Source organism: Perognathus longimembris, chromosome 2 (assembly GCF_023159225.1).
Source record: "Perognathus longimembris pacificus isolate PPM17 chromosome 2, ASM2315922v1, whole genome shotgun sequence".
Classification (NCBI taxonomy): domain Eukaryota; kingdom Metazoa; phylum Chordata; class Mammalia; order Rodentia; family Heteromyidae; genus Perognathus; species Perognathus longimembris.
In genome coordinates this window covers 91,421,151-91,447,084 of record NC_063162.1, presented here as the reverse complement: position 1 = coordinate 91,447,084, position 25,934 = coordinate 91,421,151, and the positions used below count along the sequence as shown (strand labels likewise).

Genomic DNA, 25,934 nt, shown 5'->3' with positions numbered 1-25,934 from the left:
GTAAGGATATCCGGAAAACATATAAAAAGATTAAGTCAATTTATGAAAGTGTAGAATAAAGAACATTTTAGCCAGATTATCAAAATGAACCAAAGCTAGGTGGTATCCTAGCCTCATTACGATTGGCAAAATGGAGTTCCTTGTAAACGTGGTACTGCTTTCCTCAAGCACAGCCAGGGGTGATTTAGGTCCTCAAGATTCCCTCTAAGGGAAATTCACCCCTTTATCAAATTGTCGTTTCCAGCTGGTACAGTGGCTCATACCTACAAATTCCAGATATTCAGGAGAAATCAAGAGGATTGCAGTTTGAGGCCAACTGTGCACAAAGTGAGACCTCATCTGAATAAAAAGGCTGAGTATGATGGTCCATACCCATATCCCAATTATATGTATAGGCAGGAGGACAGTGTCCAGGCTAGCCTACGTGTAAAACACAATATTGGAAAAATAGCTAAATCAAAAAAGGGCTGGCAGCATGGCTCAAGAATTCCAGCCCATATCTAGCATTTGAGAGGGCCCAAAGTAAAAACCACAGAACTACCAAAATAAACTTGAAAGAATTTGTCAATTATGTGGAAATTTACTGATTGGTAAGCCACAATGCATTTTTCTGTGACTAACGTAAACGTGACATTTTTGGGGTATGAAAACAGGATCAATTTGAAGGAAACACTTTTTCAAACATTTGAGTACATCACAACTTGTTTCAATTCACTTTGTTCCAAATAGCACCGTCCAAGGAAAGGTAATATAAATGTCACGTGTAGTCTTCGTCCTTGTGAAGAAACAGAACCACAGGCCAAAATTATTTTTACTTAACCTACTATTGAAAAAAATAAATTTTGCCAATATAAAAACTGAGATAGTTTACAATTTTTATTGTATGTCTTCAAAATATGTAGATGCATTTTACATTGAGGACACATCTCCAACTGTACTTCAAGGCACTGGGGTGCATCCCTATTTATCCATACTTCCTGCACTCTCCAGGCTCGATAGCCCTTAGATCATCCAAGATAGGCCCCTAGCAGAACTTACTCATTACCAAACATTAAACTGATGCCAGCTCATGTCTAGCACTAGATAAATGGCATTGAAGAACTGTACAGGCTTCAGAAAATCTTTTGGCAATGCATTGTAAAGAACAGAAATAAACAGCAGTCACAACAAAGAAAAACTGAAAGTTAGCAAATTCACTGAGTTTTTTAAAAAGCAAAGTAAAATATCATGTAATGACCAAAGAAGAACCTATTATCAGAAAAAGGTAAAAATAAAGTCAACTCTTTACTTAATCTGAATAATAATTTGAATTAACACTGTCATAATGCCATTTTAAACTTTTTTAAAGCAGTTCTGGGGCTTAAACTCAAGGCCTAATGAGTGCTAGCAGGTGCTCTATCATTTGAGGAAAACTCCATTCCCTTCTCCTTTTGCATGTCTTGAGGGTTTAAAGATGATTTTATATAGTGTAAACATCTGAAAGAATTTAAGAGAGATCAGGTACTTCCATTTTATACTGTATGCATTAAAACAGCACTTTAATAATATATTTTACCAAAAATAATTTATAGTCAGGTTTATAATTCTAGTACAAAACCCTATTTTTAAACTACTTCTGTGTAGAATTTTGTATAATTCAAAACATGTATGTATCCAGTGTAACTACTTTAAAGAGTGCACCGTATTTAAGATGCACTACAGGCTAGTGCTTTTTCTTTTTCTCTGGTGAGCCTTCTAAGTCTGGCATGGGCTCAGTCTCCTCACTGTGTTTCCTTCTTTTCTTTTTCTTTTTCTGGTCACTCTGGTAGCCACTAGAGTCACTGCCTTGGAAGATAGGATCCTGGTCTTCTTGGTGCTTTCTCTTCTTTTTCTTCTTCATCTTTGGCTCTTCCTCCTGGATGCTTTCCACAATACTACTAATCCGTAGGTCTTCTGTGTCGGCCTTCACAGTGGAATGTGCAGAATCTGCTAGCTCTGAGGTACCACCATCTGCTTCATATGTTTCTGCATCTTTCTTCCTTTTCTTTTTCTTTTTTGAATGTTTTTCAACAGTTTCTTCAGTTGTGGTTTCTGCTATTTCTTCAGAAACTTTAGAGCACTTGGATTGCAAACTGTAAGTTAAAAGTTAAAAGCAATTAACAGCAATAGGCAAAAACACAGGAACAATAAGTAGGAGATTAAGAATATCTTGAAATTCTAAAATTTTCCACATGGCATTATAAGATACGTAACTACTGCAATGTTTTAAATGTTCTATTCTATTCTCCTTTGGCCAACTGAAATGTCTATGGGCTTTTGTATGTTAATCTCAATGTTAAATCTAACATTTAATGTACCTCTAACATAAATTGTTACCTCTAATACATAAATGTACCTCTCCAGAAGTTAAAACACAGCTTCTAAATTTTGGGTTGAATCAGGAAATCTTAGGCCATTGACTACAAACCCAGGCTTACCAGCCATACAAGGAACATTTGGTAAAGAAAAGAATGAAGTCTCCTGTCCCTTCTTTCAAACTGTTTATCAAGTATGTTGAACTGACCTAGTGACATTTAGTTTTCCTCGAATGCAAAATACTCCAGCAGCATCCGAGTCTAGACGAAAAACTTCAAATTCAAGTTCATCACCCACATTTATATCCAGAGTTTGCCACTGCTCGGAGGACATCTGCTCAGGCTTAGGGATGGAGGCATTAAAACATCTGTGTACTAAACAGCCAATATGGCTAGATGATACTTTATTAACTGTACCCTGTTAAGAGAAAAGAAAAAAAACAACATCAAGACTCAAGTTAAAAGATGAATGAAACTTCCTAAGCTTCAAAATCATCTTCAAAAGAAAAAAAATCAGATTAATGGTATGAGTTAATGTGGCAAAATTTACATTAATTTCAACTTGCCACGTTATACCAGACTTAGCTGTAGAAGACTGCAGAGTTTCTAGAAAACCCAAACTTTGTTCAGTTATTGTAAGTCAACTGTTTATCTGGATTAAGCAGCAGTAATCAATCAGGTCAAACAATACTTTTAGCCCCACTGCAAGATTACCTAGTGAAGAGGTTACTAATTGCACTGAAACCAAGTAGCAAATACTCTGATATGAGCTACATGTGAAAAGAATCTCAAGGCAAGAAGCATATATACATGCATTTTGTAACTGGAACCCACAATACATTTTAGAAACAGATTCCACTTCAAGGCTTAAAAATGCATTCTTTAATGATTTGAGTTATCATGCTATAAGCTGTCCTACTAGGCTTATCAGAAGTTAGTTCACATTTTATATGTAAATCTCTAGCATGGTCCCTTGGTTAAATCAGAAAAACAATAAAACAAAAATATAAGTGGTACGTAACTTTCAAGCTTTAGGATCAAACTTTCCATTAATAAAAAGCCTCCTCCAAATTAGTATGCACAAAGTATATGCATGAAAACCTTAAATGCGTTTTTAAAAATCTGTATTTTTTTAGAGTTGTAAATAATATTCATACACACTCACAAAAATGAATTTAACATTAGCAATCTTTTACATTTGTGACAGAGTAAACTTTCCTTCATCTGTCAGCCTTACAGTTATTTTCTGCTTGTTGGTGTTCCAATGCCAGTTTCTGCATGGCTTGATGAACTATGATTGTCCATAGAATGCCTATTATTCAACAATAAAACAATGAAATAACAAATCTGGAAAAAAATAAAAAGAGAGGAACCTAAATGCCAATTTGAAAAGGATGTTTTATGATGCTAATCATTTGAGATTCTGAAAAAGACTACTGGAAAATGGTAAGATTAGCTAGAAAGACAAGGAATAGAGATGGAACATGGGGGTTCTAGGACAGTGAAACCATTCTGCATGACAGTGAGTAGAAGCCACTCTACATTCATGAAATCACAGGGAATGTACACAACCAAGTAACCTCTCACATAAACTAACATGGTCAAGATGGTGGCTGAGACACCAGACTACAGCACAAAAATGAAGGAAACCACTGTGAGACTATCTTGTCTACTTTTAGTATAACAAAATGAAAAGATGCATAGAAGAAGGCAGGGAATAGAAAGCTGCCTCCAATCTTGGAGAGGCAGAGTTAAAAATTAAGCCCAAGGTTTAGACCTGAACTCATTACCAGGCCTGCCACAGTGAAGCTCAGTGAAGGGTAAGCCCCAAACCACAACTCTTGGGCATCACTCGGGGCTGGCTGTTGGGCCATGAGTCCACCTCAACAACAGAGGCCCACTAGGCACTCGATTGTTACAACACACCAACAAAATATTTGGGACAAATCTGGCTTGAATTGTCGCCTTGTACTCAGTCACAACATATCAACAGCTGATCTGAATCTGGTAATGAAATAATGGACAGGACTACAAGCTCAGAGGATATAAGTACCAAGGCACCAAAGAGCCAGATTAGGAGACTAGAATGAACCCCTGCCTTGTCAATGTGCACATAGCAACACAAGCCAACAAGCTTCAAGAGCTTATAGAAAACCATGACTTCATATACTTCATGATGGCAGAAATTGACCATACAGTCCTTAGTATAAATGAACCCTGCGGAGAAATCAATAGCTGTTTTAAGGAAACTCAATGAGCTTGAAGAAAAGAAAGAAATGTTTAAAAACAACAACCCAGGAATTCTTGAGCTGAAAAACACATGCAGAAAAATTTAAAATATGCTAGAAGGCATCAGTAGCAGAATAGACCAAACAGAAGAATAAGCTTAAAGAAGCAATTTGAAATACACAGTTTTGCTGGAGAAAAATGAAAAGAAAGAAATAGTGGGACAGGATTAAAAGATAACATTCAGGTTATTGTGTTTTAAGGAGGACTTGATAATGCCAAAGAAGTTGAAAGCTCATTCAAAGAAATATGAATAAAACTTTCCAAACTTAGAAAAAGGAAAAAAATATCCAGGTACAGAAAGTTCAAGAGTCACCAGTCAGGGGCTGGGAATGTTGCTTAGTGGTAGCCTCGGTACCACATAAATAGAAAACGCTGGAAGTGGCACTGTGGCTCAAGTGGTAGAGTACTATCCTTGTGCCTAGGCCCTGAGTTCAAGCCAAAGGACTGGCAAAAAAAAAAAAAAGAGTCAACAGTCAAATTTAACTCAAATAAGTGTACTCCACACCATCTCATAATCAAGGCCTCTAGGTAAGATAGAAGATTCTTAAAGATGAAAGAGAGATACATACTGGGGTACCCTCTATCTGATAGCAGATTTCTCAAAGAAACCTTACAGGCCAGGAAAGAATAACATGAGATTTTCACAGCTCTAAAGCCACATAGAAACAAGGACACCAACATGAAAGGAACTTGGCAGTTTAATTCTTCAGAAGGTGTGCCATCAGCCAAAATTTAGCAAGGTAACAGAGCAGGAGGCTGTTCCCCTTTTATGTATAATGTAGCAGACCCTGCCCCTCTGCTAGGACTAGTGCAACAGGATGTTTTAATTAATAGGAACAGGATGTAAGTAAAATTCAATGCACTTGTAATAGGATGTCTTAATTAAAGTGTAGCGGGAATAAGATGTAAAATTTAATCAAGGACCAAAGCAGGAACTTTTTGGAAAAACAACCCTCACAAGTCTGACAGAAAGACCTACTCTGATGGAAAGACTAGACTTTTCTCACAGTCACAGATGAATATATTATTATTTGTGGCAGAATAGACAGCTTGGAGGACAGCACATTCAGTGAAATAAGTAAGACAGGGAGAAAAGTATTGTATTTTTTTTCTCATAAGTATGTGTGGGGGAGGTATACCTAAATGGAATAATTATTAGGAAGTGGAAAGAGTGTGAGTGGGGGTGGAGCAGAAAGAAGGATGGGTATAATCAATGTCTGGTGTATGCAGGTATGTATGTATATATGTAAATACCAGGGAATCCCATTTATATACAACTGATATATGGTAGACAGATTATTAAAAAGCACTTTAATATGCTCTTATTAAAACATGGAAACTATGGTATTCTATATATGCATATATGCAGCTTATTTATATTTTCTATTAAAATAATTTCTATTTTACAATAATATTTGATTCCTAAGAAATAGGCAGTCTTGGGGACGGAGGCATGGCTCAGGTAGTAGAGCACCAGCTAATGAGTGAAAGTGTCAGGTATGGAGTCTGAATCCTGATCATGGACAAAAAAGTGGGCATTTTCTAAATTAAAAAATTATGCAAAGTAAGTTAGGGAAAATATGATATACATACCATAAGTTTTTGCCCTGGTCCAGGACAGAAAATGACAAAGTCTGCTTCAATGTCTAGATGAACATGTCCTTGATCATCATAAATATCTCCCAGTTCACCTACAACCTTGATGTTATCATACGCAATAGGAACACCTAAAAGGCTGTTAAAAAATAAAAAGCCATCTTTTATTGTCTTTACTGATCAGAGACTAAGAGTTCAGAAAGTTCATGGATGCCAAAACCATCACAGCGTATACCTGCTCTTATGGACTGTTGTAAGACTAGTGGTAGTGCCAATATACCAAAAGGTTACAATATGTTGGCTAAGTTGAAATGATTATTGAAGACAGCTGCTCAGAAACAAAAGGTACAATTTTATAGCAGCAACAAATTGACCACTCTTCCCTGAATGAACTATCATGACTGTCAGAGAAATAATGAGTCTTGGCAAGCAAAGTGTTTGTGTATTTTTTTTTCTAACCAAACATAGTATTTTTGACATTATCAACCATTACAGAAGCATTAGGGTCAAAGCTAGAGCCCCTAAATAATATACCAATGATTTACCTTGGAAAAGTCCCAATCTGCACCTGCTGCTAGCAAATGGAAATGTGTAGAAACATAACTGTAGCACTTTGAGAACTGGCTCTGACACTTTAGCCCACAGTTTCAAAGGATATCAGGCACCTACTTTAAAATGTTAATCAACAACCAAGGAGAAAGACCTTGTGACTTCAAAGAAAAGCTTAAATCAACCTTCTAATGCATGTAAAAATGCATCACTATTCCTAGTTTAATTTTATTGAATCTGTTTCTGTTTCACACACAATTCTAAGGCCACTGAGCAATACATTCACAGCAGAAAATATTTCTCTTAGATTACTTTATGCTACTAGCAGGATTCATATAGAATAAGAATTTATGCCTAACAAACTTTATTTTGGTAAAATTGCCAGGAGCTATGAGAGAAGAACCAAAGGTAACTGCCAAATTAGGAAAATGATACACCCGAGCCACTTCCTGTAAAAGCACTTTTGATTGAAATGAAGGACAACTGCTGCTTTGTAAAAAGCCCTTGGGAATTTGTTTTAGTAGACCTATTTGTCACAAACACAAAAAAAGCCAAGTAAGGATGAGAGAAGATCTGTACAGGACAGTACTGCACAATGACAAAATATCTTTGGCTCTGTTGGAATTCTGAATAAGGGGACAGACCTGTTTGTAACTAGCTGGCACAGAATCTTTTAAAAAACAAATATAAATGATACTAAGTCATCCTTGCATAGTCTTAACATTCGAATTTCTTGGAGTGATATGTAAATTCAAGAGGAAACATTCATATGGCACTTTAACATTTACTGTTTGTTATCAATGTAACTTGCCTACACCAATCCAATTTGTAATTGTATCAAATGCTTAGTATATAACATATACATAAATATAAACAAGTATGCATTGGTGCTTAGCTGAATATTCCAGATGATTCTACTTTTTTCTTTTTCTTTAACGGAGGGAGCAGTACTGAGGATGAAACACAAACTCTGAGGCTTGCTAGGTCAGTGACGTACAACCAAATCAAATACCCAGCAGGACATACTTGATTCTTGGCGGGGTTGTCCGAGAAGTAAATGGACATAGCTTTGAATCATTTATCTAAGGAAATTTATATTTGAAATTTCTTAGGGTTCACAGAATTATTGTAGGACAATCATGAATTTCTGGGGAAATCTATTCCAGTTCCACAATCGCTCTTTGGGCCAAAGTGGTCTAGAGTAATGTAAAGGAACATCTCTTCCCCCCTTGTAATTCTTAAGAGTTTTCAAGTTACTCTGAACACCTTAATATAACTGTACCAGGAAAAAAGGCTTAGTTAGGCTGAATAAATTTTCTGCTCCTATAAAAGAAACATGGCAAATGGTACTTACTCCTTCATCTCTAACTAATCAGGTCTACAAGACGAGAAATTACCAGGGCCCAAGACAATCCAAAAGCCTCCCATGTTTAACCCAAACAACGGTCGTACAGATATTTACATGCAATCTTCCACGGAAACAATTTGGTTAAGCATCGATACCACATTTTCACTGTCAAATGACAAAATTACTCGGAAGGAGTTAACTGAAATGTTCACTGCTTCCAATAAAACTGGGCCTTTTGGTTATTCCGACAGCATTCTGATCTCCACTACTGCTGAGGACATTTGACCTATAAATCCCTCCCTGTCTTTCCATAAAAGGGTCCCCACAAGGACCCCGGCCTGGGAGGCTGAGGCCTGGCTAGGCAGGCGGCCCGGGGGGGCAGGGACCTCGCTGGGCGGGCCGAGACTCCAGATGCCCGGGAGCCCGGTGAGACCTTTACCAATTCTGTTCTTGGCCGCCGCGCCATTAGGATGGACGTCCTCCTTGCCCAAAGCGAGGGGCCCAGGCCGTGTTTGGGGGTTCGCCCGCCGGGAGAAGGAAAGCAAAGGGCCACAGTACCTCTCGGAATAGCGCAGGAGCTCGGCGTCCAGCTGCTCCCGGATCCCCGTGCGCTTCCGCTGGAGGTAGCGGGGCGACAGGGCGACGTGCCGGCGGTGCGGCCCGGCCACCAGGCACGAGTAGCGGCTACCGACCAACGCACTCGCAGCAGCGTAGGTCGGCAGCTCCAGGCAAGGCAGGACCCCGGCTGGTCCCACCGCAGGCCCATCCGAAACCGCCTTCGGGGCGGATGACTCCGTACCGTCAGCAGCCATGCGGCTGGCTAGGTCTCTGTCGGCGCGCACGACTGACGCTAGCGCAACAGCCTCGCCGGCGACGCCCGTGTTTTACGTAATCAGCCCTCTGCCACGCCTCTAAGAGTTTAATTTCTTTCCTTCGGGAGTAATATTCGGGTCTGACCAGCAGGGGGCTAATTTTTCAGCGCTGGGGATCGGCCTGAGAACCAACGGATGTTTTGAGCCTGCGCTCAACCCAAACAGGTTCTGTCTGGCAAACTTGTGGATCTTTACACCCAACCTCATTGGATTAATATTTTGCAGGAGCGACGTGGTCTTTTCATTAATTCTATTAATCTTGCAAGCTTGGACTGCACAATAATGAACCCGAAATATTTACGGAGTATATTTTATCTTAATCGGCAGTTCCCATTCTCCAAATACAACATGTGAGCACGAACCCACCCTCTATCTCCTGCTCCAGCCAGCTTTTCTCCTCTTTCTGCAGCTGCTGAATTAGGAAATAATCCCACTACTTATAAGTCTCTCTCTCTCTGTCTCTCTCCTCTCTTCTCTCTCTCTCTCTCTCTCTCTCTCTCTCTCTCTCTCTCTCTCTCTCTCTCTCTCTCTCTCTCTCTCTCTCTCTCTCTCTCCTCTCTCCTCTCTCCTCTCTCTCCTCTCTGTCTCTCTGTCTCCTATCTTCTCTCCCCCTCCCTACCCTTTACTCTAGGGAAGTTTATTCTATCAGGGAATAATTAGATACTTTCTCTCAAATAGGTAAATATATTCATGTCAGATTTTATGTTAAAGTTTACATTCTGTACCCTTCTCTGTTTCTCTGTACGAATTAGTTCCCTGTATATGTTTGTCACTGCCATCAAACATTCAGTTTGAGGAGTTTTGATAATCTCTAACGCTGAGGCAGCCTACTACACCACTTATGTCAAAACTAGCAAGTACTGATTATACTTTACATTGAAGATGGTTCTAGATTGGCTGCAGGTGACTTGATTGAAAATATTTTGTCCAAAAGACAATTTAGTAAAACAACAAACAAACAAAATACAACAAACAGATAGTACATTAAATGAAAGACCTTACCTGAAGGCAAATACCTTAGTAAGAATTTTAAACAAAAAAATGACATACCATTATGATGATTTTTTAAAACTCAGTTCCTTAAACTTCCTTTGCTTGCTTGGCTGACACTCTGTTGCTTGAACCACAACTCCAACCTGGCATTTTGCCAGTTATTTTGGAGATGGATTCAGCACACTTCTGGGTGTGTCTGCAAAGCATTCCCAGAATTAAACCTTAAACCATGAAGTTTCTGACTTACTGAGTAATTTAATCCATTGAGGAATTCAAAGCTTGAATAGACTGTTAGGAGATTGCCATGGAAGACTGGACCTAGCTGGACGTAGTGGGTCATTGGGGCATGACCCTGAAGGGCATATCCTAGTCCTGACCACTTCCTGTCATTCCTCTCTTCTTGACTACCATCAGAGGGACTACTCTTCTTCTACATGACCTCATGCCAGGATCACCTTCTTTGCCAGGATCAGAAAACAGAGCAGGCAAACATGGACTCGCATCTCTGAAAACCTGAACCCAAATAAATCTTTTCTTTTAAAAATTGAACTGTTAGGTATTGTGTCACAGTGATGAAAAGTCTAACCCAACTATGAAATGATTTGATAACGCTTCTATATATCCATAAGCCCCCATGTTTGCTTTCTTAGAGTTTTAAGAAACTATAGTCTATTAGAGTGGAGTTTTATTATGAAATAGAACCACAAAGAATCTTAAATTATATGTAATGATTTTGCTATAAAGAGTATTCCATATAAAAACAGCATTGTATTAGTTGGTTTAAAAATATCTCCACACTTAGTGGCCTATTGAACAGTCATTAATTTATTCCAGCCTGGCAACTGAAAAAAGAGATAGCCCCTTGTGTTGATTCTGTGGCTGATTTACTGTCAGTCCAATGCATGCAATCTTTCTGGTCTCATATACTTAAAGCACTTTGCCTAAGAGGCTCATTACCTTCTTCTGTCATAGAGTACGCATTGGAACTCCTTGATTGCCCCCCCCCATAGGTAAAGAGCAATGTTTGTAATGACAGGAAAGGTTTTTGTCATCCCTGTTTGGCTGGTTTTATCAGATTGGTACCATGAGTGATGATTATTATGTTAGTCAACTTTCCATCACTGTGACAAAATTCCTGAGATAGTCAACTTTAAAGAAGGGAAGGCTTGTTGAAGTCTCCATTTCAGTTTCAGTCCATTTGGTTCTGTTTATTTGGTGCCTGTGGCAAAGCAAAACATGGTAGGAGAAAATATACAAACTTCAGTGGTTCACTTTATGGCCACTGGGAATCAACTCAAGATGGGGGATAGTACTGAGGTCAATATCCCCTTTCAGAGACATGTCCCCCTTGATTTAACTTCCTTTGCCTAAGCCACACCCATTCACTATTCCATCTCTTCTGAATACCAGGAAAGGGTAGTGAGCAAGCCTTGAACTCATGGCCTTTGGGGGACATTTGAGATAGGAACTATAAGAACCATCAACATCACAACCAACAATCAATGTGATCATCATCATGGCAAAACTTCATTTCAAACCTGCTAGGCACTGTGTTAAGTGTCTGTGTAGGTCACCAACATAGAATCATCATCTGCTTACTTAAGGAATAAGAGATTGGATCCAAGGGCATATTCAAAAGCCAGTCCTTCTCAGGCATGGCAGCTCTAGTCTGTAGCCCTAGCTACTTGGGAGTCAGAGATCAGAGAAGTGGTTGTCAGCTAGATACAGAAGGGAAAGCAGTTTGTGAGATTCCATCTCACCAAATGCTTGGCACAGTGGCTATCATTCAAGCTATAGGGGGAGAATGATGGCCATGCTTAGCAGTATGAGGGCTGTCATCCCAAGTGACATGGGGAAGAATAACTAGGAGAATAGTTGCCCAGTCTAATTCTAGCCTAAGATAGCACCCTACCTTAAAGATAATTGGTGCCAAAAAAATCTGGGAATTTGTCTCAAGGTGAAGAGCACCTGCCTAGTATGCGTGAGGCTCTGAGTTCAATCTCAGTATGGCTAACAACAACAATAACACAGCAGCACCATGTGGCAATCCTGTGGCTGGGTGCTAGCACATGACTCTTGAGTGAAAGAACAATCAGCATTTCAAGGACACAAAACTATTGATCACTTAGGACACAAGTATTAAGGACACAAATATTACCCCCAAAACTGGTGCTTTGGATCTCAAAAGCTCCTTCCTGCAAATGAAGAAATTACAATAGGAAGATAGATGGCTAGCTTTAGTCAGCCTCTGCCTAAAAATGTTGAAGTGTGAATCAGATCAAATGGAAACAAGCTTGGTAAAAACCAAGCACTAGCTTTAGTCAAAGCGAGAGTGCCGGCTCAGCTTCCAGAATCAGGCCACACAGGTGCCAATCCTACCACTGTCATCTTGGACAGATTGCTTAGTGTTTATAAACTTCACATTCTGAATCTTAGGTTAGAAGACATAATGGTAGGGTGAAGACTCATGTCTTAACAAGATAACCACAGTTCAATCGTAAACACTGCCTCTATAGTAAGCACTCACTAGTTTATTTCTTTGAGACCATGATTTGTTTGATATGCTTCATTCAACATAAATATGTCTGTGAAGCTGGCCTTGAGAACAGGAGCATGTAACTTTCTTGAGGAACAAGACAATGCCAGAGTGTAAGAGTGCAACATATATAACAGTTTGGGGTAAGTCAGGTGATGGTGAGTCGTGGCAGTAATGAGCTATGCTGGAAACTAAGTGGAAGGATCATGCTGTGAGGTCAGCCCAAGCAACATAAGTTCAAGAAACCTCGTCTTGAAAATAACTATTGACAGACAGGGCTGGAGCTATGGCTCACGTGGTAGAGTGCCAGCCTAGTAAGAGTGAGGCCATAAGTTAAACTCCCCCCTTCCTCCTCAGGATGCTCAAAAAGCAAGCAAACAAACAAACAAACAAACAAAACCAAAAGAATACGAGTAACAACTGAAGGATGTTTTGGTTCTAATTTTCTGAGTTTCTTTTTGCCTTTATGATATTACCATGAGTAATTTCAAGTCCAGCTCACTATATTGTAATTATAAGCAAATGATATACATGGGAGTTTGACTCAGCTTAACACAATTATTTCGATTTAGTATCCTTTTAAAATATTTTATTGATAGAATTCCATAATAAGTATAGATAGAATTCCAGTCATAAGTATGAATACTGAGATAAAATTTTTTATTAAACTGTCAGTAGAAGGAATTAAAATATTTGTTTCCAAACAAATGGGCTATTTGAAATAAACAATAGATAAGGAAAAGGTTTCCTTTGAGTGGTTCACTAAGATGTGAAATACAAGATTGTTAGAGAAAAATACATGTTTAAGATTTGCCTACTATACTTTTGGAAATAAAGAAACAAAAAGATGTCAAGCCCTAACACATTGAAGAATTCACCCTTGAGGCAGGCCACTTGTAAGTCACAAATTTGTCAGCAGATGGCACGCATGAGCTTTACTATTTTGGAGCTTTGCTTAAGCTTAATACATTGTACAAATGGCAAACAAACATACCACAGTTATGTATTGATGGCTTGCTTGCTTTTATGTGTAATCCTGATACCTTAGTATAAGTTGTTCACTCTTAAAGCTCTATCTACTTGCTTGTTAGATTCCTAATACTAATAGATGAATACTGCCTACAGATGATTTTGGAGAAAAATAACAGCATATTAAACCTCATTAAACACAGTGGCATTTACATTTTCCAATCTACAGCATATGCTGTAGAGCCAGAAATGAGAGCCTTTAATGAATCTGTCTATAAAACTCAATTCATTTGATCAGATTATGTTCTATTGATTGACTTCAAATCAGGTTTTTGGACCCCAAAGCATCAACATCATCTGGGAATCGGTTAGAGAAGAGTATTCTCGGGCTCTTCCTAGGCTCATTCATCTGAAGATGGAGCCAGAACTCTGTTTGAACAAGGCCTCCACGGGATTACAATGCCCTCTCAAGTTTGTGTAAGTCTAATAGATTTGAAGCGTAAGAGTAGATGCACAGAAAAGATACTTATTGTTCAGCTATAATTGATACACCCACACTATGTAATTGATTTTTTGTTTCATTTGTTTTGGTGCATAAAATTTGCTAAATGGTGTTCATAAGATTTTGTGTAATTTATTAGATTCATAATGGCAGCATGGCATTACTAAGTTCCCACATGGTTCTTATATATAATAAGAAAACAATAGTTTATGTTCCCCTTTGATTATACTGCGAAGGATAAAATTATGGGCATTTTACCTCATTCGAGGGTAATTAAATTATAATGAACACAAAATACAATTTTTTTCAAGCAGCATAGTACTATCATCAGGGAGAAAAGGCAATTTTCTTGATAAGCTTTGCTTATTTGTATTATTATTAGTGTGTGTGTGTGTGTTTGCACACACACACACACACACACACACACACACACACACATATGCATGCTGGTCCTGGGGCTTAAGCACAGGTCCTGAGCCCTGTCCTTGAGCTGTTTTGCTCAAGGATAGTGCTTTACCACTCTAGCCACAGCTCCTTTCCTAGCTGTTTTGGTGCTTAGTTGGATATAAGAGTCTTATGAATGTTCCTTTCTGGGCTGGTTTCAAACCTTAATCCTCAGATTTCAGCCTCCTGAGTATCTAGGATGGTAGGCATGAACTTGGGGTGCTCAGTTCATTATGGCTATTTTTATTGGTGTTAAAAAAAGGAAAACAGTAGATTCAATTTCCTCAGAGTATGTGTAACATGTATCCTTGTCTGTTGTGTGTAAATACAGTTTTACGATATGAATGATTGTAAATCACAATAGGCCCTTCAGAGAGTATTAAGGAAGGAAAATGCCCCACATAATGGGATAGAGAAGACAGAAACAGAGTAAATAAATGGTTTAACTTGAACTTTAAAATCTAACAAACAGTACAAGAAATGTATCCAAAGCCTAACGTATGAAACTGTAACCTCTCTGTACATCAGTTTGATAATAAAAATTTGAAAAAAATAAAATAAAATAAAATCTAGCCCTAAATAAAGTCATGTCAATTTTTAGCAGTGCTTACTTGAGGCTGAATTTAACTACCTCATTTGAGAATAAACATGCCCTTGGAAGGCCAAAAGGATAGCAACAACACATTTCTGATGCAAGATCCTAGTTATAAAAGATTAATTTAAGAAATCAAATCTGAAAGCTAAACACAGTAAGTGTATGGCTGGAATCCTAGCTGGTCAGAATGCTGAGATCTAAGGATTGTGGTACGAAGCCAGCTGGAAGAGAAAAGTCTGTGAGGCTCTTATCACCAATTAATCCGCAAAAAGTATGAAGTAGAGGTGTGGCTCAAGTGGTAGAACAACAACTTTGAGTGGAAAAAGCTAAAGGACAGCTAAAGAACTAAGGCTTTGGGCCTTAATGTCCTAGTATAGGAACATGCGTGTGTGTGCGCACACACACACACACACCAAACAAACAAAAAAACACACCAAACAAAAAAACAAACTTCTGAGATATGTGTGGATGTGCTATATGTGTATGTGCTCAGTGCAACTGTGACCATTCAATGTTTCCAAAGTTTGAGAAGGAGTGAAGAAGGAGCCCTAAATGGGTGAGGCTTAGAGAGATAATATGCCATCTTCATATAATTTACTGTTTTCTTGTGAAAAGAAGCTTCAGTATTTCTTCTAAGGACTTATTTCCTTTCCAGTCAACCTGTGCTGCAACTTGGTTTTAATACTGTTTTTAAATCTCACATTTCAATTCTGAGAAATCTGGTTATTAAAATTAGCCACAGTGTTTGCAAGAGAACTGTGGAAATTTCATTTACTCCCATCTGTCCTCAGCTCACTGTGGAAAAAATAGAAAACTATTACTTTTTTAAAGTTTTTGAAGATTACATTAAAACTATAGTTTAATAAGCCACCTGCTGGCTGCAGAATCAGTGTAGGTGGGAGTTCAAAGGTCATTATCTTTACATATTTTCAAAGAAATGTGGCATGGACAATTTGGTGAAAAAATAGATAAAAATGAAATTTAGTTATGTTGCTTTCTTCTTTGTTATGTAAGGTTTTTAATTTTATTTTTCCCTCAAAGCTGGTGTTCTTCCACTGTAGGGTACAGCTCCCCCTCCAGCTTTTTACAGGTTAACTGGAGATTAGAGTCTTACTTGCCAGGCTACTTTCAAACTGCCATCCTCAGATCTCAGCTTTCTGAAGAGCTAGGATTATAAATGTGAACTACCAATGCTTTGCTTAGCTTATTATATAATTGTTTTGAGAGGGCGTCCACTCTGTAACCTAGGTTGGCCTCCAACTCACCATCATCTTCCCTCAGCCTTCAAGTGCAGAGATTAGTGACATGTCTCCATGTCCAGCTATAGGGTGGGTTTTGGTAAATGATTTATGCTGATGTGACTAGGAAAAAACATCCAAATGAATTAGCCTTTATATCCCTCTTATGGCCAAAGGATGTTCTTAGTACTATCTATGCTTTGGAAATTACTAAAGTAATGAATGATCTTTCTCCAGTGAGAAAAATGTAGACTTGCCCAGTAACAAAACAGTAAGTTACAGAAGTTTCAAAGGGATTTGCACATTTTTTAATATCTACATTTTTTAATGCTTATCCTGGGACTTGAATTCAGGGCCTGGGCTCTGTCCCTGAGCATTTTGCTCAAGGCTAGTTCTCTACCATTTGATCCACACACAGTTCCACTTCTGGCTTCTTCACGGTTCATTGGCCATAAGAATCTCATGGACTTATCCAATCTGGGCTGGATTTGAACCATGATCTTCACATCATTCCTGAGTAGCTAAGATTACAAGCATGAGGCACTGATGCCTAGCTATCCTCATTTTTTTCTCATTTTAAACACTTGAAATGAAAAGCGTATTTTTGAGTGGGTGGCCAAATACCAAATAAAATCAACTCTAAGCCTTTATCCTCCACCCACTTGGTATTTCCTCATTCTGGCTACCCTGTACCATATTGGCTGTAGGATGATTCTGATATTCTTAGCTCTGGCTTAAGGAAAACCTTTTCGTTCTGATATTCTTTGGCAGATTTGAGTAGGCTATACTACAAGCTTAAAGAAGAAAACCACAAAAATACCAGCTATAAGACACAGATATAAATGAAGAATTTTGTTCACTAGAAATTTAAGTTTCTCTAGGCTTTGCAGATCCCTTTATCTGTAAAACCCAAGTGAGGAAAAATGATCTTACTTTGGTTGCTTGCTCAGAGCAACCTGCTTGCTTCCAATAGTTTTCTAGCTTTTCCATCCTTTCTACATTCAAGGTCTTTGGAGCTTGTATTGTCTTTCAGATGTCTGAGATTATCCAGTCCCTATTTCTAATTTGAACAAATCCAGGTTGACCAGATGATTACAATTTTGCAAACGCTTCAGCTATAACCGTATGCCTGGTTGATAACCAACACTGGACGTTCTGCGCTACATCAGGAGGAGAGAGTCCTATTCAACAATCCTGAGTAAGGAGAATGAAGTCAGATAGCTATTATAGCTTTACAACTGTAAAGATGAAGTTTCAGGTTCAAGTGAATGGATCAAGAACTGAAATCAGGGCAGGACCACAAAGCCATACATGAAATCACAAGATCAGATCAAATAAAGAAGAATAATAGTGGTTTGTCATAGGTTCTTACTAGTATATGCATATATCATATGAGTTGGTTGAAAAGGTACAATCAGAAGTTTCACCAGCTATGATCTCACCATTTAAAATATTGGTGCCTATCAATCTTTCTTAGGTTAAAGAAAGGATAGGGGAAAATTAAAATTTATAGATAACATGTTACAATAGTTTTTGGTAAAAGATTATCTTTCATGTGCTTCATAGTTATCCTTTGGGTTAAGAGATAGAATTAGGGTAAAATTTTCAGTATTCACTATATTGTGACTTGGAAACATAACATTTTTTAACTAATTTATGTTAATAGAGAGAAAATAGAACCTTTAAAGTTTTAGGTTCTTAGGGAGTTATGTATGACTACTGATATTCTTTGAAGACTGATATGCAAATGAATCGACTGTATCTCAGAAAACTTTGAATGGTATCAAAGATTATGGACATTTGGAGAGCTATCCAAAGAGGGCTTTTTGAATTGTGTGTGTGTGTGTGTGTGTGTGTGTGTGTGTGTGTGTGTGTGCGTGTGTTTCCTCATTCCTTGGCTGACACATGGTTCAGAGTGAGTGCAGTGTTGTTTAGTAGTCACTCACAAAAGAATCTGCAGCTTTTCTTTCCTGGCATTAAGCATGGCGTTTCAAGGGATTTCTTTCTGCTTTCTCCCAGTGTGTGATGGAAAGCTGCTTGAGAAACACTGTCCTAGGAAGGGCCAGGACCATCATGTATTAATTGTAAGGATTGATCATAAGCCTGATTTCTTGTGATTTGCAAGGACCTTGTGATTTGCAAGTACGATGCTAGCAAGATTTGAAGTTGTCCTGTGAAGTGTCAGCCAAGTTCTACAGTGTTTTTGGCAACTATCAGTAACATACCACATTTTGGTTTGGGAGAAAGTTCTGCAGTGTATTGTGTAGTTGAGAAAGTTGAGTGTTGGTTGGTAATGAAGAAAAACTTTAAAAATAATCTTTGGCTGATATCAAGGGAAATAAAGACAGTTCTTCACACTCCAAAAATTCCAACTGCATGAAAGCTATCTGCCTAAAAGTAGGAGTGTCCTTTCACTATGGTCAGTTGATTTAGATAACACTAAACTGTTAAACTAATAAAACATTTCTTCTATTTACAGCTAGACCTTTCAATAATAATATATTTTTGTGAATTTATTCCTCATCAAGATTCTTGTACATTGCTTTTTTTGGCAAAAACAATCTATATTTTTTTAAAAATCTATATAATTTTACTAGGCATCCAATCCAAAATGGCTTCCTCTGCTGTGAGTCAATGGCAACTTGTGATTTATGGATTTGTAACAATTGAATTTCTTGGCTGTAAGAAATATTACGTATGTTTCCAGAAAAAAAAATGACTTGAAGAAAAGAGTAAAGCAATGCCAAGTTCTAAAATTTTATTTGGAAACAGTATTCCAACCAAATGTTATTTAAGATGATCTCTCTACATTTCTGAAAAATGTTTGCTAAATATCTCTGAAAATATAGTTTGGGACATAAGGTATTAAAACATACCACTTTTTTTTTTTTTTTAGCTAAGTCAGAATAAAGCAGAAGGCAGTGTGCTATTATTCGCATTTTTCCCAGCACAAAAATCCAGGATTATACATCGAAATATATCAATAAGCCAAATACACTTCTCCAAAACAAGAGGAGTTACTCAATTTATTTCTCCTATCAAATGCGAAATAATTAGTGACACAGTGGCATTTTCTATGGGGAGAACTTGTGCATCATGAATCTCTAAAACAAGTTCTGAAATTCACTATGTGCTGATTTACAGTTACTTTTGCTAGTTATACCTAGTTTTGCTCAGTCCTCTTTTTTTTTTTTTGCCAGTCCTGGGGCTTGGACTCAGGGCCTGAGCACTGTCCCTGGCTTCTTTTTGCTCAAGGTTAGCACTCTGCCACTTGAGCCGCAGCGCCACTTTTGGCCATTTTCTGTATATGTGGTGCTGGGGAATCGAACCGAGGGCTTCTTGTATAGGATGCAAGCCCTCTTGCTACTAGGCCATATCCCCAGCCCCTTGCTCAGTCCTTTTTAAAATTCCACAGTGTCTACAAATCTCCTTTCTTTCCTTCCTTCCTATGTACCACTACTTGAAATCAGAGTCATTTCCTTTTGCTCAGCTTTTTTCCTAACAGCTGTTACTCTACCACTTGAGCCATACCTACAGTTCATTTATTTTCTTTTGCTGGTTAATTGTAGACAAGGTTCTCATGGACTTTTCTACCCAGGTGGGCTCTAAACCACAGTCCTCAGATCTCAACCTCCAAAGTAGCTTGGATTACAGATTTGAGCCACAGGTGCCTAGCTCATGATGAATGCTCAACTGTAGAAGAACTTCTACAAGGATTGAGCAAAAAAAAAAAAAAAAAAAAAGCCAGCGAACATTTCCATTTTGTGTGCTTTTGACCAATGCTGTCTAATGGCACTTTCTGAAATAATGGAAATGTTCTAAAACTGTTGTCCATATGTGAGTATTTAGCCTTTGGGACATGATTAGTTTGGTGGAGTCATTGAAGATTTAATTTAAAATTAATTTATAGTTAAATTTACCATATTACTTGTGGTATGGAGACCTTGTGTTTTAGTTAGGTTTCCATCGTTGTCACAAACTACCGAGGTAAACAATTTAGCTCACAATTTCAAAGGTTTCAGTGTGTTGTTACTTGGCTCTGATTATTTGGGCATAGAGTGAGATAGAAAGTCATGAAGGCAAGCATGTGTGGAGGAAGTTGCTCACTTCATGGTGACCCAAAGGCAGAGAGAGAAGGTATTGTGGGGTGGGGGGGGGAGGGGCACAGAGAGATGTACAGAGAGAGAGCCCAGAGGAGGGAAGGAAGAAAGGAAGGAAGGAAGGGAGGAAGGGAGGGAAGGAGGGAGGGAGGGAGGGAGGGAGGGAGGGAGGGAGGGAGGGAGGGAGGGAGGGAGGGAGGGAGGGAGGGAGAGAAGGAAAGAAGGAAGGAAGGAAAGGAGGCAGAGGGGAAGAGAAGGAAGAAAGGAGAAAAGAAAGGAGAAATGGAGGAAGGAAGAGAAAAAGGGAGGGCTGGGAGTCCCAATATCTCTATCAAGATCATACCGCCAGTGACTCCGGTCCTGCCACTCACTCAGTGTTCCAGAACCTCCTACCTCCCTCTGGGAACCATTCAATCAGCTCATAAACTATTTGGGGGAACATTTAAGACCTAAACCACAATACCTTAGAAGAGTGACTTTATAACTTTAAATAATTCAGTTCTACACTTGTAAGGCATATTACTATTGGCTGCTCTGTATCATATTTCAGGATTCTCAGTGTTTCTAAATGAAGATATATTTCTCTACCAAAGACACAGACATAAATTTATTGAGATATTTCAGTTAACTGAATTGTGAAATGTCCTTCAAGCATTTAGTGTGTGAGGACAGAAATGCTAAATGACATTAAGCTCATAGGACAGGTTTAAAAATGGGTCATTATCCAGGCCAAATTTTGAGAACAACCAATTTGATAAACCCAAGCAGGTCATTAGAAGGCTCTTAAATATTGTTTCATTTGTGAGATTTTGAGTCTCAGGCCCACCTACAGTTAATTGTGACTCAATGATCTGTATCTTATATCCTCCTGGCACCTCAGAGATTTCACTGTGTTACTACCCATTTTGTTCTGTATCATCACCCACTCCCGTCCTGCATTTGAACATATTCAAATAATATCCTTTCTTACTTTCAAGCCTTCCAGCTTGGACCCTTTTCCCCCTCATTCACAGCAGTCTTAGAAAACCACATTTATTTATACAGCTATTAGGGAAAATCATTTTGTATTATGAAAAGAAAGCCAATACAATCTGTAGTTTCAAAGCACACCATTTTATTACATGGACATCAATAGTGTCATCCTACCACATTCTACTTCAAATCATAGTGTACACAAAAAGGTTTGAGAATTTCAAAGAAAGTTCACTTTTCAACTTACTATAAGCTTAACTTCTTGTCTGCTAGTCGCTAAGCACACCTGTACACACATCAGTTTCATATATTTTTAAAATATGGTGTCTCATTTCTTTTCCTCAAGGGTAGTCTATTACGAGAACTATAATGTAGTCCCTTAAAACTCATAGTTTATAATCAATGTGTTGTGAAAAATAAGTTTTCAGCTACTTGAATGTCTTCTTACCTTCTTCCAGTTATCTCAAGGGTCACTACATGGCCCTCCTCCATGTAAATTACCCCAGCTGAACCCAGAAAACACTGCGTTGAACTAATTGCATTTAAGTATATATCTATATAGGTTTAAGCATTCACTGAGGACTATTTGGATAACTGTGGTGAGATTGTATCTCTTTTTAACTCTATGTCAAAGCAGAGATGTGCCTATTTGTGTAAATTAATGTGCGAGTTTTATCAATCCAAAAGGCATTGAAATACCTTAGTGGCATTTCTTTATTGTACAAACACACCTGTAGAGAAATGCAGCTGACAGTTGGTGATTTAGTATGTAAAAAAAACTTCTTTGCATAAATTCAGTAGAACCCTGGACACACAACATATTTGCACTGTAGACTTTACTTTTGTAGAGGCAAGTGTTCTGCCTGCTTGTGGCATGAAATGAATGGCGATATGCTCATTCACCACTTGAGGCCTCACTTATGGGAAAGATCTGTAATTACTAGATGGTAAAGTTATCCAAATGATTTGGGACACTTTAAAACTCTATCCTCAACAGAGTAGTTAGCTCACACCAGCCAGAATTGTTTAAGAAGCCAGTTTAAATACATTAAATAATGACCATATTGCTACAAAGCTAAAAAGCTTCAGATGAACTCTAGTGATGGTTACTTTTAGCACAATTAAAATTAATAATCCTGTGTATTCATGGTAATGTGTTCTCTGGTTGGACTTTAAGGATTTTAATTTACCAGTATTTCAGTAAACAACTCATAAAAATTATTTGAAAATTGATTCACTTTGGGAAGTAATAAAATATATAGTACTGTAGGAGTTGTTGATTTCAAAATACTAGATTCATTTGTCTGTTGCCAGAGATTATATTCTCATAAATATTTTAAAAGACCATGCTATTCTCTTGTATCTATGGATTGTGTTTGGTATTTTAACATTCCATTATGGAAGAGAAAGAATGAATTTAGCCCTCTGGATGTCACTTTATCTTTTGATTTTATTTTACAAATCATTCTTGCACATTCTTTTGGATAGTAATGTTTATATTACTTCCCGTTAATTGCCAAGAGAAAACAAACACTGAAATAATACCAAAGCTAAATGTAACTTCATTTGATGACTAAATTGTCTGTCATCTGTATGTTAATTGAGTTGACAGATGTTCAAAATACAAACATATCATGTATAATCATGAGGTTTTTCATTTATAGATATGGAAGTATATGATTAGAAGTTATGTTTACATATCAATCTTAATAATAATTATTACAAAAACATTATAGGCATAGTAAGATAACCAGAAAACTAATTTACCTTTATATTGTATTATTCTAATCACTGAACTCCATAAATATCAACAACAATATTTACATATAACATATATAATAAAAAAGAAAAATGGACATGTTTAGTAGAAATTAAGCATATGATTTTTGTGGGCATATAAAAGCTTTGAGCAGCTCCCTTTTATACATGTTGGAATACCCTATCACAATTTCCTTTCTACTACCAACTATATTCATGTAGCTATAAATATGTCATATACATCTTCTATATGTACAGTATATATATATGTACATATACACAACATATTTTATTCTCAGGATCATTCATGAACATGCAGATAAAGCTACACAGCATGATCAAAACATGTTTAATACATGTTTTATACATGATGTTCACTTACAATTTTTCATTCTTGTGCAAAAATGCAAAAATATCATACAGATTAATCTTCTCTCTAAAAAACCCTTTTTATGTTTTATGGTTTTGCCATGTACAAATAAATTATGAAATATAGTTCATTCACAAATTGGAAATAATTACAATGTTATTATAACAAGGCATTGTTGAGTTTTTTTTTATAATTGTGGCATTCTTGAAGCCATCTGTCTTTTAAAAAAAGACATCAATAAAGTATTGTTATTTCTTAATATCTCTACTTTTCAATTACTCATATGAAATATGGAATTACGAATCTAATACTCATGCTAGTCAAATAGTGTTTGTCAAATATGAGTCTTCTCCTTGTCTTATTTATTACTTTCCTTTCCTGAAAAGTCTTCAGGGAAATAATATGTTTCTGTTGAAATGTCTAAACTAGAGCATTTCTGGAAAGTTTGTTTCTCCAGAGAAAAAAACTGGAAAATAAGGGAGGCAAAATCCAGGAAGAGTAATTTCAGTGGATGTTCATGAGAGGTAAAAGCAAATGCAAGAACTTGAAATTTCATCTCCTGGTCCTTTGGTATCTGTTTGCTTCACGAAACATCCTAAAACACATTCAATTCTTTATAAAGCATTCTTATACTCTTCCATTAGATATCAGCTGTGGTCTCCCATTGCTCACGTTGTCTGTCATTTCCTGTTAGGAAAATAAAATGAATTAATTAAAACTCTGAGTAAGGCATGGGTTTGGTAATTAGGTTAGCAAAACTGAAGTTTCAAACCACTGTAAAAACTTTTTTGGGGGTCGAGGAATCTCATGAACTGATTCTGTTGTTGTGTTTGAGGAAAAGGAATTTCGTGGCTCATGAACATGCAGACCGTAACAGTCTTTTTGATTGAAATCTTCTACTCAAAAAAAATCAGTTCATTCCTACTTAACACTTCTGGTTTTGCTCTTTCCTCATTCAACCTTCTTTTGGAGGATGTTACCTAGAAAAAGGTGAAGTGTCCCCGTGCGCCCGTTCTCTCAATGTTCAGCCTCTGGGGAAAATGTCATAAATATCCTAACACAGTCTATGAATAGCATTTATTCTACAGAGAAGCATCTAGCCTTTTGACTACCAACTCACAAAGGGATCAATGCTTATTTGTAATTATGCATCAGTAGAAAATTACAATAGGAAAGACTATTTGAGACAGCGTTTCACTACATATCCCAGGCTCGTTCCAATTTCTAGATCCTCTGTCTCAGCCTCCTGAGCAATAGAAGTACCGTCATGCCTGGCTGGAAAGTTTTGGTTATTTTTTTTTAAATAATACTATTACTTACATAGGAAAAATAATCAGTGAAACCTGGTTGTATATTTTTAAGGGAATAATTATTAAGAAATTAGCAAATGAACTGCACGGAAAGGCAATACAAATAAATAGGAAAATCCCATTTGCAATTATAGAAAAAACATTAATAAAATTGGATTTTTGAATTCATTATTTATTAAATATTACAGTCTTCCTTAGGTAATAAAAGGTGATGAGATATGAGGCCCACTCACATTTCTCATATTTAGTACACCAAATAACTATGACATCAAAATTATCTTACAATAGGTTAATAGCATTTTCCACACTTTAACAAGCCTATTTGCAAAAGAGAAGTTAAAACAAAAACAAAACAACAAACAAATCAAAATGTGTTTCAAGCAGAAGTTATTTTCGCAATTATCTCTTTTCCAGCCATTTCTATGTTGTTTGGATTTGGAGATACTCAGGCTGAAAACATGTCTGAAAATACACTGGAACTATTGGATTGGTAAATTTGTTGCTTGGAAACCGGATTTGACACACTCACAATTGATGGGAAGATAATCAGAAATCATCCCCCCTCAAATGATCATCAATAATATTTACATAAACATCTCTATTATTCATCCTGCTAAAATAAAAATTTCTTAATAGATTTAGAAATAAGAAACATTTTCCTTTCTCCTAAGAAATGTTGCCATAAAAGAGATTAAAGTACACATATTTTGCTACAGGATTTAAATAAAGCTGGATTTTTTTTAATTTTACAAAAAAAAATCGAAGAACTTTCTTTGTGCTGGTACTGGGGCTTGAACTTAGAACCTTACACTTTTGTTAAGCTTTCTTGCTCAGGGCTGTCACTTGAACTACACCTCCAGTCCAGTGTTTTTGTGGATAATGCAAAGTAGAGTTTTGTGGACTATTGTACCTGGACTGGCTTAGAACCAAACAAATTAGTCTCAGTTCCAGAACAGGTACGATCACAATCAGGAGCCACCAGCACCACATTCAAAGAATTTTCTTAACTAAATTCACTCCTACAACACGGACAGCAAAATTACTCATAAACAATAACAGTAGAAATTAGTTTTTAAATAGATGAGTCATGTTGGTTTATTTGCAAATAGGCATGTCCTACTGAACAAGAAGATTATTCTCTTAATTTGGGCTGGTCTAAG

General features: G+C 37.3%; 2 protein-coding genes across 3 annotated transcripts in view; both read right to left on the bottom strand.

Annotated features, from left to right (window-relative positions):
- Positions 1-560: 560 nt before the first annotated feature.
- Positions 561-8,949, bottom strand: Polr1f (RNA polymerase I subunit F). The gene is made up of 4 exons (XM_048339724.1): positions 8,674-8,949; positions 6,216-6,357; positions 2,543-2,751; positions 561-2,111 (listed from the first exon to the last, which is right to left on the bottom strand). The coding sequence occupies exons 1-4, from the start codon at positions 8,925-8,927 to the stop codon at positions 1,703-1,705; spliced, it is 1,014 nt and encodes a 337-aa protein (XP_048195681.1). The 5' UTR covers positions 8,928-8,949; the 3' UTR covers positions 561-1,702.
- A 15,142-nt stretch (positions 8,950-24,091) lies between these two features.
- Tmem196 (transmembrane protein 196) overlaps positions 24,092-25,934 on the bottom strand; it is a 52,853-nt gene continuing 51,010 nt past the window's right edge. For both annotated transcript variants that reach the window (XM_048337825.1, XM_048337826.1), the window contains exon 4: positions 24,092-24,151. In XM_048337825.1, coding sequence (XP_048193782.1) covers positions 24,092-24,151 — 60 coding nt within the window. The remainder of the gene's footprint in view (positions 24,152-25,934) is intronic.